The sequence below is a fragment of the Haemorhous mexicanus genome, chromosome 3 (assembly GCF_027477595.1).
Source record: "Haemorhous mexicanus isolate bHaeMex1 chromosome 3, bHaeMex1.pri, whole genome shotgun sequence".
NCBI lineage: Eukaryota > Metazoa > Chordata > Aves > Passeriformes > Fringillidae > Haemorhous > Haemorhous mexicanus.
In genome coordinates, this window is record NC_082343.1 from 39,457,852 (window position 1) to 39,475,005 (window position 17,154).

General features: G+C 38.0%; 1 protein-coding gene across 1 annotated transcript in view; it reads right to left on the minus strand.

Moving 5' to 3' along the window:
* PLD5 (phospholipase D family member 5) overlaps window positions 1–17,154 on the minus strand; it is a 120,566-nt gene that overhangs the window by 40,463 nt on the left and 62,949 nt on the right. Inside the window, exon 5 of the mRNA XM_059843280.1 lies at window positions 11,375–11,489. Within this exon, the coding sequence (XP_059699263.1) occupies window positions 11,375–11,489 (115 nt within the window). The remainder of the gene's footprint in view (window positions 1–11,374; window positions 11,490–17,154) is intronic.

Below are 17,154 nucleotides of genomic sequence, written 5' to 3' on the forward strand. Positions count from 1 at the left end.
GAGGAGATACCTAGGGGATACAGATCAATAGCTTGTCAGTTAGCAGATTTTGAACACGGATTGACTTTCTTCCAAACAGCCTACTTGAAATGTAGAAAGCAAAACAAGAGGAAGCCACAACCCCACAGATTCTATCTTATTATCTGGGTGAGGGACACACACAATATACAGTCGATAAAAGTAACTGCAGACTGAAATCACAGAGGATTTTAGCACTGCAGAGGGACTAGACCACAAATACTGTTTCATTTCTCCAGTGTAAGTATCAACTACTCCTCCTGAAGGACAGGAATACAGGTATATTACTCCCCTGTGACAGTTTGAACTGATGGATAACCAGGTCTGTAGGACTTCTTTTCCTACTCCAAACCACACAGGACAGACAGAATTGGCTAGAGGACAACAAGAGACAGAGTTGGACCAGTTCAGCTGGGATGGCAGTAGTGTACAGGACAGTGGCTATGGAACTGGACTGCTTGCAGTTGACTGCTGGGATCTCTATGAAAGCAGGACTAGAAGGCAGCACAGGCACTTCAAATCCCAATATCATATAATGGACTTGGTTGCAATCCTTTGTCTTATGGCTGAGAACAACTGCTCTGGGTCCTTTGCTTAGGAACTGTTATTTTTGAAAGCTTCTCGTTGCAATCATCACAATGCTCTTTTGTAGTGATTTTGAAGCTTAGTATAGTTCTTATGTAGTCCCATAACTGCTGGCACTTTTGTACATCACTTCAATGCTAACAAGACTACTGAGATTAAAAGCTTCAAGAACAGGGATCTGTTTCGCTTTGAGTCACTGAAATGACTGTCAGTTTCTGTACTACATAATTACTAACACTTACATACTGTAGAAAGTTAATATTTTGTCCAAAGGATGGAAGAGGGGCTGAAATCACTTTGTTCTCAAGGAGACAACTGCTTGAGAACCTGCAGGTAAGGACCTGCAGAAAGACACGGAAAAGATGGAGAGTAACAGAGATATCACTCTGAGAACTTTGCATACGGTTGAATAACTTCAGAAGGATCTTAATGTAATTTGCTTTCCTACCATTAGGATGTGTAAAAATTCACCAAAGTGCTGCAGAAGCAAAGGTTAATTTGAAAGCTGCTATAGGAGATTACCAGAAAGATCAGTATCGTAGTGGTAAATCCTTGTTACAAAGATCAGGCTTGGTAACTAATGTTGTATAAACCAGCAAGATGTGGTTGCATGGGTTTACTTTATGCTACGTTTGTGCTGTACACAATAACCCAAGCTGAGTAGCCTTTCCAAAGTGTTCACCAAATGAAAACCAACTGGTGTTGGTCCGTGCCAGTTGGGTTTGGGCATTTGTAATGCTTCTTATATAACTTTGAGCATACAGTATTTAATCATGTTTGAAGCAGAAATTGTGAGCTAGCAGCAAAGGAGCTAAAAGAACATAATACAAGTGTCCATGTTACGTCACTTCAGGTGATGGTCTTCTCAGAGCTGCCCAGGTTTGAAGTTACACTTCAGTCTAGATGACATACAAAACTTGAACAGGGTGAGAGACAAAACACTCAGCCTTGCTGAGAAGGCTGGAGCCTGCCTGCAAAACAGCAGCAATCAAAAATACACCAAATCATACCAGCAGCACCGCTTTGACTGACCAAGGTACAGTTCTAAGGAAACAGTCAAGCTTCCAGTGAACATTAAGTACCTGAAATGGACAAACCAAAATTGACCAAAATGAAATTGTTTTCCTTGGATCCCTTTTAGGACCATTAGCCTTCATGTCCTTGCAGGATGAGCTAACATTAGTGTTTTTGCATAAAAGAGAAAGCATGGGATGCCAAAATTTCTGCAAAGGGAGCACAGCTACCTAACGAATGATTTCTGAGCTCAGATGGCCCTGGCAGCTCTTACCAACTCTTTCAGTAACTGTAGGTAGGAACTTGCACGCTATCCATATGCTTTAAAAATGTCACAACTAATTTCTGCTAATGCCATCCGTTATTGGTTCCTCTGTGCTAAAGAGTGTCAGCAATTCAAAGCAGCTCGTGCCATAAGGGAAGAATCCATTCCAGCATGTAAACCACCAAGCAAGATTTGAAGATGCTCCCTGTGGCACATGCTCCTATGTTGGACTGACTAAGTCCTACCTGACAAGTGCACTTTGGCTGTTCACAAGATGGCTGGATTGCAAATGCTTATAGTTGTGCTGGAGATTATTAAATGCAAAAGTGCCCACTGCTGCCAAATCCATGAATACACACACCTTAGTACCAGCCTTGAGTGCAATATTTGCAAACTGAAATTACATACTAAAATACTGACCAATCTACCATGAAAGACCTTTTCCATTTGAAATTTCAAAGCAGAAGGATTATGATATTGTTTCTACTGAGCACCTAACACCTTAAATATGCCTCATTGTACATCTGCCCCTAACAAATACACACCACAGTGCAACTGTCTTTGATTAATGAAGAAAATTATTTAAATTAATGTATTATTATTATTTACCTATGCATCTTTGAAATGGTGACTACAGATACTGGAAAGCACAACTGGTATGTTATAATGCCAAAGCACACGTTACCAATGAGAGGTACTGTCTTAGGGTACACAGCCATTTCTCTCAGCAAAGGTACACTTTTCTGAGTCTACAGACACAGAAGCTGTAGAGCTTAGAATCAGAATTTATTGCTTACATATCTGGCTATAAAAGACAGAATTTTTGGCTTAAGTGAACCTTTTCCCCCTTCCTCTTTACAAAACAAGCTGATACAACCCAAGGTCCTGGCTGCCCTCAGAATTTAAATTATTGTGAACTTTGTTTTTGTTTTTTGTCTCCCTCTATTGTCTGTGGATGTGAAAGCCTCATACGGCTAAATCTCTCCTGCTAAAGAATTCTGTAAGCCAGGCTGTGCCTAAATCTTTTTAAAGTTAGTGTACTTCAGGCTCTCAAGAGAATGTAAGCTGTTCACATTATGAACTATTATGGTGCCTAAAATGAGGATATTTGTGTATCTAGGGAAAGTTTAATTCCCAGATTAGGCATCTAGTTTCTTGTAGAACCTTTAACAAAAACTGGATTATCACCAGTTTATTGTATCTTTTGAGCTAAAAGACATCCAAACTAGGCAGCAGCTAATGCTGATGGAAAATATGTTGTTTACACCAGTTCCTCATTTGAAATTGCACAGAAGGATGGATTCTCCAATGAAGTTTTAAAATTCTGTCCTACAATCAGAACCTTAAAACAATTCTGTTACTATTGAAGGTAAGACATTTCTTTCAAAATATATCTGGAGGCATTAGAAGGAGCAAAGGCGGAGTAGGGACTGGAAGCCAGCTTTCTTCTACCCCAAATGAATGTGTGACTACCACAGCCATCCTTAAATGCAAAGAGATTAAAAGACTTTCTGCAAACTGTTAGAACTCAAATAGGAAGGATCGAGGGAACACCAGTACAAGATACCTTCCACTCTTCCTAAATCTTCGTGATTGCAAGCTCAGTTTTAAGAAGTTTAAGATGTTCAATACTAGCTTAAGTGATTTGCTTTCTGGCAGGTGCCTGGTAAGGCAGAGAGCTCTAAGGTAAAAACTGGCAGTTTAGAAACTTTCAGACAAAGCAAGATTTTCAACATCATCTTCTGTAACTCAGGCAAATGTTCTGTGTTGAAGACGTTTGGTTATTGACACAGATGTAACAAAAACAGGCCCCACCTGCGCTTTTCAGTCCTGTTTCATAAGGTTGGATGTAGTTTACTTTACATTGCAGGACCCAGCTCCCCAGCTGAAACAAATAAGAAATGTTGCATATGAGTTCTCATGGGATTTAGGCACAAAACCAGGGCTGAACATTCCTTTGTGATCAAGATGTTTGTGGATGTGTGCACACAGTGCAACATAAACTGAGGTAAGTCAAGTTTAGATGCCTAAACAGAAAGATGTTTCTCCAAAAACAAACCTAGATTCTACATGTTAGGTATGAATGTTTGAATCTCTGATGCAAAACTAGGACCTGCTTCTTTCCTTTAAGATGGGATGCAGCTAGCTTGGGAATTCAGCTTGGTAATTCTCACTACATAGAACACTGTCAAAGTTACTATGCATTCTAAGAGGCAAAAAACTTTATGAGATCTTCCATCTTGGAACTGGCTTTAAGATTGCTTGTCACAAGCTTAAAGTTTTTGAGAAAATATCAGAAAACATTTTCCAATAGCAACTAATAAAAGATAAATAAAATCATGCATCTAATCTTTTTTTGTACCTGAGTTGTCTACATTAATAATAAAAACTAAACAAGGCAGGATTCATAATAAATGAAAATATTAAAATGAATTTTAAAATCAGATGTCAAAGGTGTTGCTAGCAGAATTTTCATTACCTGCCTTTTTTATACTCTCATAATTTCAAGTGTGACTTAGAGTTTTAGAAAAATGTCAATATTTACCATTTGAAAGGAAAGGAAGAGATTTCTTGCCCTCTGTTCACATGCACCTTTATTTAACTTTATGAAACTCAGATCCAAACTACTTGCTTTCTTCAGGAAGACTCACCCCTCAAAAAATCCTGCTTACTTCTTCATGACAAATCATAGGGAAAAACCACTCTGGTTTTGGTACTGCTGCAGGAACTTCCTCCATCTTAACTTCCTTCCCACACACACACACTCTTGGAGAATCCAGCCTAGGAAATGCATGAAGAAAGCAATGGAGCTACAGATCCATTCAATGCCTCATGCAAAACCATCCCCTGAACATCAGCTGTCAAGAGCACTCTTTACACCCCAATGGAACATGCATCAGATAATATTATTCTTATGATGCTTTGTGCAAAAACTGGCCATCTGGACAGGCAGAAATCTCTTTAAGTTCCACCTTCAGAATTCCAGCTTCCCATTATATGAATGGAATGTACTTTCTTCTTAGTCTTTGCAGAGTATTTACATTGATTCCCAACATTATCTTCACATGGAGAGGAAATTAAAGACTTAATTAGAATCAGGAAATCCCAGGTTAAAAGGGCCCTCAGAAGATCATCTGATCCAGTTTTTGGTGGAAAAAGGAAGCCTATATGAGATTATTCAGCACCCTGTCCAGTAACATCTTACAAACCTCCAGTGATGGAGACTCTACCATGTCCCTGAGGAAGGCTGTTCCAGTGAATTATTGTTCTTAGTGAAAAAAAATTCCATCTTATCTTGAAATAAATGTCCTTAAGCACACAAGTTTATGTTCTCCTTCCAAGTATTTTGGGCTTGGTTTACTCTAGCATTGGCTGTCAAAAAACTTCAGTTGCCCAAACCCCAAACAGTTTTAGGCCCAGGGAAACTAATCAGGAAATGTTCCCTTTTAGTCTTCTAGGTTTATCTTTTCCAGAAAAAATGTCAGTTTCTCCAGAATGGTCAATTTCATATTCCCAGGGCTTGCAGTATACAAAGGCTCTAGTTCAAAAAAAGCACCAAATTCACTGTTTATTTCATAAGAAAAAAATGTTCTGATATTCCCAGACGATCTCCATCTTTTCTATGACATAACAAATGTCTCTCAGTTCTTGTATGGTATGTTAAAATTGATATCTTCCCTTCCCCCACAAGAAGACAGGGAAAGAGAACGTGATTGTGGCCAACAGTAAGAACTCATGTCCCACAAGCATCCCAGCTCTAACACTATATAGCACTTTAAGTGTGCAAACAGAAGCAGACAGAATATGGAAACAAACACATTTTCATCATTTATATAAACCATATTTACTATTGCTGTCCATTGTGCAACACTTATGTTCAGACTCTACAGGAAAGTACAGGAAACCCTCAAACTTCCAGAAGTCCCTTGACATTACATGAGCTTGAGCTTTCTGGAGCCATGGCAGATTGAACCTGCTGCAAGCAGGTTCCAGTGGTCCTTCCTCCCTTGTCCACCCCAACTACATGTTTCCTTTCTCTGTGTTGCCCCCAGCCTGTGAGAACACACATGGAGTAATGCAGAAATCTAATGCAAATGACAATTAAGCTAGCCAAAAAAAGCAGTCTGTAGCCAAATCAGCCCCCTGAACTGTCTCACCACATGATCACTGGTGCAAGGAAGAAGGCAGGGACAACATATGGTGGGGAGAGCAAAGAGGAAGCTGGGATTGTGCAGCTGCCCAGGTGTAACTTGATTAAATTTGTCATGGAATGGTATCTGTTTAGTATCTGCAATCTAAAGGGCCCAACTCAATGCATAAAAAATTTCTAGAGCTTTACTATCTACTCATTTATTTATCACCCTACAACAATGTACCTTTTAAGTTTCTTTGTTTTGAATGTACCTTTTCTTTGTTTTGATTGTTAGGAGAGACGGTAGTCCTGGGCAAACATGCATGAACTGCTCAGTGAATAACAGCTGCACATGTGATCTAGGGATTGGATCCTGCCCTATGATAATGACTTCCTATTATTCTCTGGTTTACTTGCTAATACACAAAAGTGATAACTAAAAGGACTTAGAGGATATTTTTTTCTAAAATCACACTGTGACACGGACAGACTCCTCTTTTCTTATCTGCCTCAGGCACCTCTTACAAAAGACAAAATTGTCCTTGCAAATACATGAAAAATGCTTCATGAAAAAGGAGTACTGGGGGAAAAAAGAAATAGAAAAGAAAGGAAGCAATGCAAATTGAAGAAGGAAAATCTATTGGTATGTATTAAAAAGCATGAACACTACCAGCTAAAATAAGGTAGCAGTTAGTAAGGGATTTAGATTCTGTACACGTGAGAAATAATACAACAACCTGCTAATTGGAGACAGAGCTATTCAAATGTTACTGATGAACAAAGCCTGGTACATAATTATGTGAAAGGAGGGGGAGGGTTACAAGAAACGCTTCAGTCTAGTAGACTGAGCCCCAGCTGAGGAAAGGCTAAAACAATAACCATAAAAACAAGCATTAATAAGCTACTGTCACAGTACAAAGAGGATAAAGAAGAACATGTTTGTTTACACAATGAGACAAATTTTGTCTAAAGACAGACCTACCTTTCACAAGAGAGTCATATACAGATATGTATACTATGGATATACATATGTCCTGTAAAATATCATCATAGTTTATAGTCTGTTTAGTAATAATTTTGACAACATGAGCTGGGAAAACTTACATGTGATTTTTTTTTTTAAATTACAAATATACTTTTAAAAATTTTAATTGTGACTATAGAAAACAAATGCTCTTATCTGGCTTCTGGTGCCTGTGTTGCCATTAATAATCATTGGTTGTCCCCAAGAGATAGAAACAGCAAGAAACCTCACCTAACAGGGATGTTGTAAAAGAAATTCATTAATACTGTATTTGCAGAGCACTCAGATACCACAGTGAGAAACAGCACAGAAAGGCCTATGAGGAAATTAATCATTCTGCATTCAGTGCAGGATCTGGCAGATGTGCAATGAAGAAAGCCTAGAGACATACATTAAATATGAAGATAAAAAAAGATTCCAGCCATTACCAGCAGAAATAATATCCCCGGAATGAACATCAACTGCCTTAGGCATTAAATGTTTGATGCATTCTCATTCAATATAAGGGAAAACCCTCTGATTAATATGGTAATATTACAACAAATACCAGCCAGGTATTCTGTGCAAAATACAGAATCTGATAACATTATTAAAGTCTATCATAAATATATGCTATGGGATTAGTATTTCCCCATTTTTGCATACTTGGTTTTGCAACTAAATAACACTCCCACCATTCAGCAATTATTGGCAAATGTACATTATCTCAGCAGTCAGAGAATCCTGCCACCGCAGCTGACACAGTGTGGGATGTGTTAGCACAATAAATCAATCCATGTTTCACACTGCAGCCACTGGACTCCTGTAATCAAGCTCCCCTGCTTTACAGCTACCTCAAGGAAGTCAGGATAGCATAGACAAGGCAAAAAAAGTTACTGGAGTGATGACAAACCTGCAGGTTCACAGCTAGCTCAGATGTCTGCACTAGCATTGCAACTGTGAATTACTAATTTTATTTCACTCCACATCTGTTCAGTTCTGCTCCCCCCTCCACATAAGTTATGCTTTATCTTACCCCATCAGCCCACATTTGAAGTCAGATTTCAACCTTCTCCTCTATTAATCAATAGGGACAGCTGCTGCAGAAGAAGGATGTGTGGAGAGGACTCTAGGTAGGATGCACCGTTGTGGTGGAAAAGATCTATAGAAAAAGCTTTCTACAGTTCTTCAGAAATGGAGAGAAGAGGCAAGGGACTCAATGCATGCCTGCCTAGAAAAAGGAAAGATGTGCTGGAATAATCTGTCTGGCAGAAATAGTCTCAACACACATGTTGAGATGCAGCAGAACAGGAGCCTACCATGGTTCCTTGTACAAAAAAGCCAAAACTGCATGAAAATATATGGATGACCAAGTACTGGTCTTCAAGCAATCCCATGTGTTTAAACCAATTCCACTTTGGTGGATTTTTTTCCTACTTAAAGCAGACAGGGCATGCTACCTGAAGATTCCCTTAAGGTTTCTGAGCAATATATTAATAGGTACATCCATGGCCAACAGCCAAATTATCCCTCGTCCTAGCCCTAGGAACCAGTCTGCACCACATGAAGGCACAGCCCAGGGGTTCTGATCACTTGGCCTGCTGAAAAGAAAGGCAAGACTCTTCCACCCTCTTCATGCAATAGCAATTCTCTCATTTCCAGTAGAACAGCTTGGAGACAATCTGACTTTGGGCACACAGTCTGCCTTGGAAAGAAGAGCCAAACCTATGCCCACCTAGCAAAGTGAGGGCAGACTCAGAAAGGATGAAATTCCCAGAGTCTCACTGGCTGTGAATGTGCTTTCTGTCCATACTACTGCCCATGGCTTAGGTGCCAAGCATGTTCGCTGCTTAGGATCAATCAGAGTTGTTTATTAGGTGATGAACCCCAGAGCAGTGCTTGTTCTCTCTGCTGCCCAATTCAGACTGACACCACCAGCTGGGGTTTGGGTCTGCTCAGACAAATATATTCTGGTTCTCCATCCTGAGATGCTTCAAAACTTGGCTGAACTACTGATTTGTTTACTGCTTTCTTCACCAAGAGAGGAATGCATCTGTTAAAAAGGGTGCATGGCATATTTTAAAGATAAATCTGACCAGCTGCAGGAAAAAATATCAGTTGTCTTCATGGATGTAAGTCCAAGTGACAATGCATGGCTCCCTTTCAACGATCAGATCTCTTGGATTTCTGAGGATGCAGGTGGCCAGCCCCTCACAAGCAAAAAGATTAATAATTGTAGTAGATAGGCTTTCCAGGATAGCATAGCAAAGATTAATGTTGTCTGGGTTTTTTTTAAGCCAGCCTCATACTTAGCTTCTATTTGACACAAACAGGACCATAGCTGCTCATACAAGGTCTACTCATTTCAACATAAAATTAAGCCAACTAAATCTGACTGAATTTAGAACTAATTTATTTCTTTTCAGGAATGCAAAACCAAAGAAAGATTTATCTAACTTCCATGGAGATAAAAACCAAACAACCAACAAACCTAAGTGAGTGAAACAATTGCAACAGAGCTGGCAATCGCCTTGCCATTACCAAGACATTCTAATAAAAATATCAGTGCAGAAATTAGCAGACCAAAACATAGAATGAGAAAAAAAAATCATAGTGAGAAAAACTAGAAGTTGTAATATTGATGTTTGAGAAAGGCCAATAGTAAACAATGATATATACAATTCCAGGGTTCAAAGATGATGACAACAAAACTCACTAAAATTACCAGAAACTTTCTCCAATCCTTTTTAGCTTAGAGCACAAATATATTGATAATTTCATTTAAATACTGTAAGATTTCCTGTCTCAGAAATCTAAAAAAGGCATAAGGGAAACTAAAGCTAGTAAAATTGTAGAAGTCTGTATTGTGAGTTTTTTTTTAAACTCACAGGTTAGATTTATTCCCATATAAATAGAAGGAAGTGTTAAAACATTTCTCCTCCTTTTCTAGCTAAAAATTTATCCTCATTTTTTTTTGAAAGAGGATTATTTTTGGTATTGGATATTTTTAATAAATGATACCTAAAATATCTGTTGCCAGTACATTGATATGAATGTACAGGCCTACCTCTCCTATTCTCTGACTCATAGGAATTTGGGGTATTAGAATCACACAGAAAAGAAACAACTTTTCAAAAGATAATTTCACTGACATTGATATTGAAATACCTATTTCCTTTTGAACATATCAGAAAAAGACGTTCCACATTTATCTGACATAGTATTTGATAAATATTTGGTTATCAGAGGATCAATATCTCTTTTGGTTATGTAGCAGAAATCATCAATTCCCTGGAATAGGTAGAGCCATGAAATGATGAGGCTCTATAGTTATTAATTATTTAATTAAATTTAAGATTATTAAATTTAAATAACATGTCAATCTTGATTAAAAGCCGATTTCCCTTAGAGATAAGGACTTCCATTAGTAATATTCTTTTACTTGTGCAGTGAGGAGATTACAAATAATTTAAACAAATATAGATTGATTTTTGTGGAAAGAGGGTGCCCTTTATTCTTCACCATGAACAGTTGTGTTATGTAAGGATGTTCCTACACATAACAACTCCTTTGCCTAATGAAATGCTTTAGAGTTTCCTTTGTGATCCATACAGGTATCTTTGTCAAAAATGATCACCATCAAAACACATACTTTCTTTTTGATCTTTGAAAAGTGTATCTTATCCTTAAAATAATGATTTTATCAGATATAGATAACTAAGAGGAGAAATGTGTATGAGATTGCAGGAACTCCTAAGAGAGACTAATTTCTTTAAGCAATTCTTGATTTCTCTTTACTATTTTTCCACACAGTTTTACATAAAGCAAGTTCATTCATGCAGCGCCTATGTGCAATCCCTCTGTGGACAGGGGTTTTTGAGCCTCAAAATTACAATTAGGAAAGCAGAGACCAAAAAAATATACATAGCACAAAGAGCCTTGTCAGCTGGTTAAATCTTACCAATGGTCTATTTTCCAGTGCTTCAGGATCATCAGTTCCATACACGTGTTGTTTTATTAGTTTATTTTGCTATTGCTCGAAAGAGGAAAAGTATCTTGTCCCACAAGGTATCAGCCCAGACCCTCAGGTTACATTGCCTACTGTTGAAATGGCTACAGGGAATTTAAAAACACCTCTCTGATGCACTGCCTTTTTATTCACTTGGGAGTTGCAAACATCAGCTACAGTAACAGTTTCAGATTTCTGACATCCGTGAACCTGAGAAAGCTGAAGGATTATAGGTCATAGTGCAATACCAGCAGTGTGCATTTCATGCACCATCCGAGTCTGCATTTTAAACAGCAGGAACATCACACAGCAGCCAATGGCAGAACGACATAAAGACCTTGGTCTTACCCTTTGCTTTCAAGTCGTTTAATACCTTGGATTCCACGGGCAGTTTATCGCTCACGAGCTTTATCTCGATATTTCGGGACGCCAGCTCCAGCAGTTTTTCAAAAAGACGCTGACCCTGGGAAGGACATTAAAGGAAAGCAGAAGCTTTTAGGCACAGAAGTGATCAAACTGCATATCAACAAATTAAAAAAGCACGTTAAAACAAAAACATTATCAACAACATCTGAGTAACTATGTTCCTAGATATTATCAAACCTACCCTAAAGCTTTGCAATTCAATTTCGTTTTCTTGGAGAAATACTGTTCTGAAGGCCAATAAGGTTTCTTATTTTCCCAGATTGTGCAATATTGACAAGGTGACAGGTGTCAGGCAGAAAATTAAGTGTCCAGAGGTTTTATGCTGCATAAGCACATTTTGACATTAACTTTCTTCTACATAACTGCAGTCTGTTGACTTAGTATTAAAAGCTCAGGGAAAAGAGTTTATTGCATTTTTTTCTGCATTGAGTGATATTTTTGAAAGTGATTTTAATCACAGTACAACACATTCCCAAGCAGTTGCATGCTCATCTTCAGATAAGTTATACCAAGAAGGAAAATAATTATCTATAGGTATTTTATGTGCATTTAATTTTTATGCTGCTATAAACTTTTACTATTTAAACCCTATCTCTAACACAGAACAAGAAAAGGAAAGTAATACTGAGCTGGATACATGTCAAAACAGAAATTTCATATGAAAAATGAAATTTTTATTGAAGATGTTTTTCCATATCCAAGAAACAAACAAGAAGTAAAACTTCTGATTGCATTGTAAATGTTTCAATTTTAGGTTGAATATTTTGAATTAAATAAAAAATTTTAGTAACATCCAACTAGACCACGTGAAGAATAAACTCCTGTGTTGTTACTACAATTACAACCAGAACTCACTTCCTTGGTGCTATTCTAACCTAGTACTGCAGACACCACATTCAATTAGCAGTCCAATACAGAAGGACTTTGGGCTTATTCACCTGACAAAATCCCTGCTCTATCTACACAGTTCACTTTAGATTCAATGCATTGCTTGCCCCAGGGTAAACCTTAAACAAAAACACAGTAGCTATAGATCAGCTTTCAAACAAACAGGTAGAAGATAAAACTCTTCACAGAAACATGTAACATAATTCTCTGTACAAACTAAGAATCTTAAAATGATCCTTCATTCAACAAAAATGATCAAGCCAAGAACAGTTTAGGTTGATATAATACGATGCAGCATGGACCAACAAAACCTCTGACAAAAGCCCTCCCCACACTCTGAGAACCCATTAGCAGCAGAGAGTGGAAAGCCTAGAAATTTGCCCTGTAATTGCCTAGACAGATTGATACTTTGAGCCTTGCTGGGCTTTAAGCATTACACAGTCACAGAAAGTAGTGCTTCCCCTGTCTAAAGAACACAACTATTTTCTAATGTTCACTTATTTTGAATATATTTGGCAAAATAAAAATACCCATCCCCTTAAAACATAGCTTTGTCAAAAATATCAGTCAGCCAGAGGCTGCCATGGAAAGAGAGCTACTGTTTGTTTTACTTTTGCAATGTATGCCTGCTTGCTCACTCAAATCCATAGTACAGCTCCCTGCTCATGCCAGGGCTCAAAAGAACTTTGCAGTGAACACAATGCTGCCATAGTGAAAGCATTCAAGAATAGCTAACAGAACAGAAAAACAAAAAAATTCCTTGCATGAAGTCCCAAATGCTTTTTTTACTCAGATTCAGCGTTTCTCAAGGTTACAAGGTGGTTCCATATGTAAGAAATCCCATCCAAGATTTTAACTCACACACCAAAGTGTCCTGAGTTGCTCTGTAAGTTTAAGGAGTAGCTTTCCCTCACACACCTCATTAAGCTAAAAAAATCCTTAATTATTACTCCAGTGATTGTGTCTGGTCTTTTTAAGAAGAAGAGCAGATGTTACAGAGAACTTAAGAATTAATGAGATAAGAGTGTGGAGGAGATGGATGCTCCATATAGAACTATGCAGCTGCTCCAGCATGATTCTGGGGGAGCAGAGGTGCACTGACTGGTGCTCCTGAATGCCCTGCTCCCTCCAAGAGGGTTTCTCATGCAAGTGCTACTGTCTGGCATTACTAGACTCTAATCAAATCTGGGAACAGCCATGGTTGTCCTGCTGTCTGCTGAATTCCCAACCCTTGCTTTGCCCCATCTCCCAGCTACCACAAAGCGTCAGGCTCCTGGCATGTCAGAGCTCAGCCAGCCTTTGGATATGCTTCATATGGGTCCAGCACTTCTGGTTTTCATTAGCTACATCTTTGTAAAAGTCAGCTGGGAAATTCAAGGATTAAAAGGTTTGCGTTATGCATATTAACTAATATACATGTAAGTAGAAAAGCCACTCAGGTTCTCTGCATTGATTCCATTTCCTAAGCAGACTGATAAACACCATTTTTGTTTAGGTTATCTGTAAAAACTGATTTTGTCTAGAAGAGCAGCAGAAAACTCTGGCATACAGAAATAAACATGGAAAATGCATTCATTAATGCGATGGAAAATTATTATCATTATCAATACAAATTAATGGGTTAACTGTTTTGACAAAGAAATGTTTAGAAAGTTGATGTCTAAAACTGATAAAATGAATTGCTTCAGGGGACGGCTCCAAATCTTTTATAGGGAACTATAGTAGTTATTTTTGGGTATTATTGTCACTTCTACCTGCAGGAGATTATATTCACACATAATTTATAAAAGCTTTGATAAACAAGCCTGGACTTTCTGTATTAATTGCAGTTTGGACAAAAAAGAGTCTGGCAGCACCTCCTGAGTTTTCCCCTGATGTAACCAACACAGCTGTCTCCTACAGGCCATGCTGCCTGCTGAATAGTCCATCCTATGGGTTCATAGATTGCTTGGAGTGCAGCCCTGCATTCCAATGAAGCCATCTCCTCTGAAAATGCATCTGTTTTCCCATCAGGGACACCACAAGCTATTCAATTATGGCAATTTTTTTTCCAATAATGTTTATGAATGGTAAAACCTCAGATTGATTCAACATTTAAAACACCTCTAAGTAGTGATGGTTAAAACTAGGAGTGCACTCACCACAAATATTTGTGTTTATACAGGCACATCAAAACCACCACCTGTGACAAAATTGGAAAGAATTCCCTTTGTCTCACCTGTCAGTGCATCATCCCTCAGCAGGCATTCATACCCCCAAGGCTTAAGCTTGATGAACCAAACTATGAAAAATTCACAACTTGCTTTTAAAAGCAAGTACATACTACACTAAATAAGGTTACTGGAAATTCTTCCCACACTGCTGAAGAACCTAGACTTTTTCTCTATTAATATTAATTTGAAACTCAGTTTCTACACTTTCTGACATGTTTACTTGCAATTTTACTGGTTTGTTCTATGAAAAGGAAAAAAGATGGGACAGAAGGTCTGAAATGTTTTGTTACTGCTGTCAGAACATTTGAAATGCTTCTGTTGAATACAAACCCTTATGCTGTCATTCAGACCACATTCCCTCTGTGAGACAATACCAGGCTGCTGCACCACTACGTGACTGTGATCAGAAGCATTGCTATACACCCAGCTTGTGAGGACTGAGAAACAGGAGCAGCCAAGTGCTGTGAAACTGTGGCTACCTTATAGAAAAATCTGCATTTTAACAAACAATATCACCAGAAATCTGCTTATCCTGATAAAATATTCTCTTACACTTTTCGCTGGGCTGTTTGAAAAACATCAAAAGTGACAAAATAGAATGTAGTAAGTTTTTTTTTTTTATGAAAAAAATTTATTTTTGCATGGTGGCTTTAAACAAACATAAATCTCAAATATCAGTCCCAACTGTACCTGCCACAGAAAACTGGTGAATTAAAATAACCCCAAAGTTCTCAATACCAAAAGGTCCTGAAATTTCCCCCAAAGCAATTTATTGGTGGACTAGACAGGCTGTCTGTAGCCTGTCTGATTTCCCTTGTCTGCTCTCATCTCTGTCACCATAGGTTCCTCATTAGAAATAAAATACAAATATGAAAATGCTGTATTTACTGAAGGACTCTCATATTGCATTACTGTATTCTTCAGTAGCATAGAGTCCTACAGTTTAGAAAATGCTTATCTTTTTAATCCCACAGAAAAGCCTGGCTATCTCATAGACTTTTCTTCTGGTTTTATGTATATATTTCTACTATTTTTTCCCCAAGTTCTCCCATAATCAAGGGAGGTATTTCTGGGTATATTTTTAAAACATCACTAAAAACCATAGCATGCTGGCAGAAACCAATAGAGCAAATAAATCAAGAAATCCTAACTTTTACAGCTGGTATTTAATACAGAACAAAGAAACTTAAATGTTTTCCTCAATTCTTCTAACCAAACAGCAAATGCAAAGGAAAGGAATATGCTTTCATTTTGAAAACCCTCCTTTCATTGAATTTATTTTCTATGCCTCAGTCAGTATCTGGGAAATGCCACCTCCTGAAGAGGAGAGATGTTTATGTAAAGACTAGCTTATAGATCTCTATAGCTGATCCTACCCAATTTCCACTGGGAGCTGCTAGATTTGGAGATATCTACTTCTTTGTATTTATTTGCATTTTTTAATAATTTTCAAGGAAGGGAACTTAAGCTCTTGCACTAACATTTGTTCTACCAAACAAATCACTTAAGCTCCTTGGGCAATGCATGTGTGAGTGACTCATGACTTCTCAGCAGAGATTCATTACAAAGCTGGACAGCTGCCTTATATGAAACAGAGTATCAGATGGATGGGGGACTTCTCCCACCAAGCCATATGGGAGATGCACAGTAGGTTGGTGAATAAAATCAGAAGTATCTAATTTTTATGTGAAACTTGTAAAAATCAGATGCAGATCTACCCCTGATCATCTTATGTTTATCCAAATATCCATCCAGGGCCAGCTGTGTCCTACACATGGCAATACCAATAAGCCATGATGGCATTGATTCTGGTTTGGGAAAAACAAACTGAAGTTTGTGAAGGTCTTGCTGGAAATCTAAAAGGTCATTCTAAATTAAAGTTTCAAAACAGAAGATGACCCAGAGGAAATTAACTGTGAAAATTGTGAACTGGCATGATCTTGTATTCACCTCTCTCTTTGCACTGAAAATGAATCAAAAGCCATCCTCAAAAAAAAATTTTTCATTTTCCTCTACTATCTCTAAGCAGAGATTGCCACAGGAAGAGCCACATACTCACATTTCACAAAAACCTCAATGCTGCTACATGACAACTACCCTGCTATTTGAAAACACATATGACAATACAAACTCGCCAAAACACGTGGATTTCTTCTGAATGAGAAAAGCAGCACAGAGAGAACTCACTATTTTGCCAAGCAAATATTTGTTTATTTGACTGCTTTATCTGTTGAAGAACAGAAACACTGTCTCATCATGTGTCTGTCTTTAGAGAATCCAATTTAGCAAAACTCATCATCTCAGATGACTGAGCACGGCTGTGGTGACCTGGACAGCTCAGTTGGCAATGAATGTTTATTTAGGTTTGTAACAAAAAAATACAGACAAGCAAGAGTCAAGGACACAGGTAATTTACCCACAAACAAAAACACAGAGAAATGCAGCAGGAAGTTCTGGAATTTCATATATGTAAATGTATACATATCTATGTATATCCAATACATGACAGACAGTATGTATACATACAGATGACACATATATTAGGCATATATATGTATGTGTGCATACAAAGCTGCAGAATTTCCTGCTGTATTTTTCTTC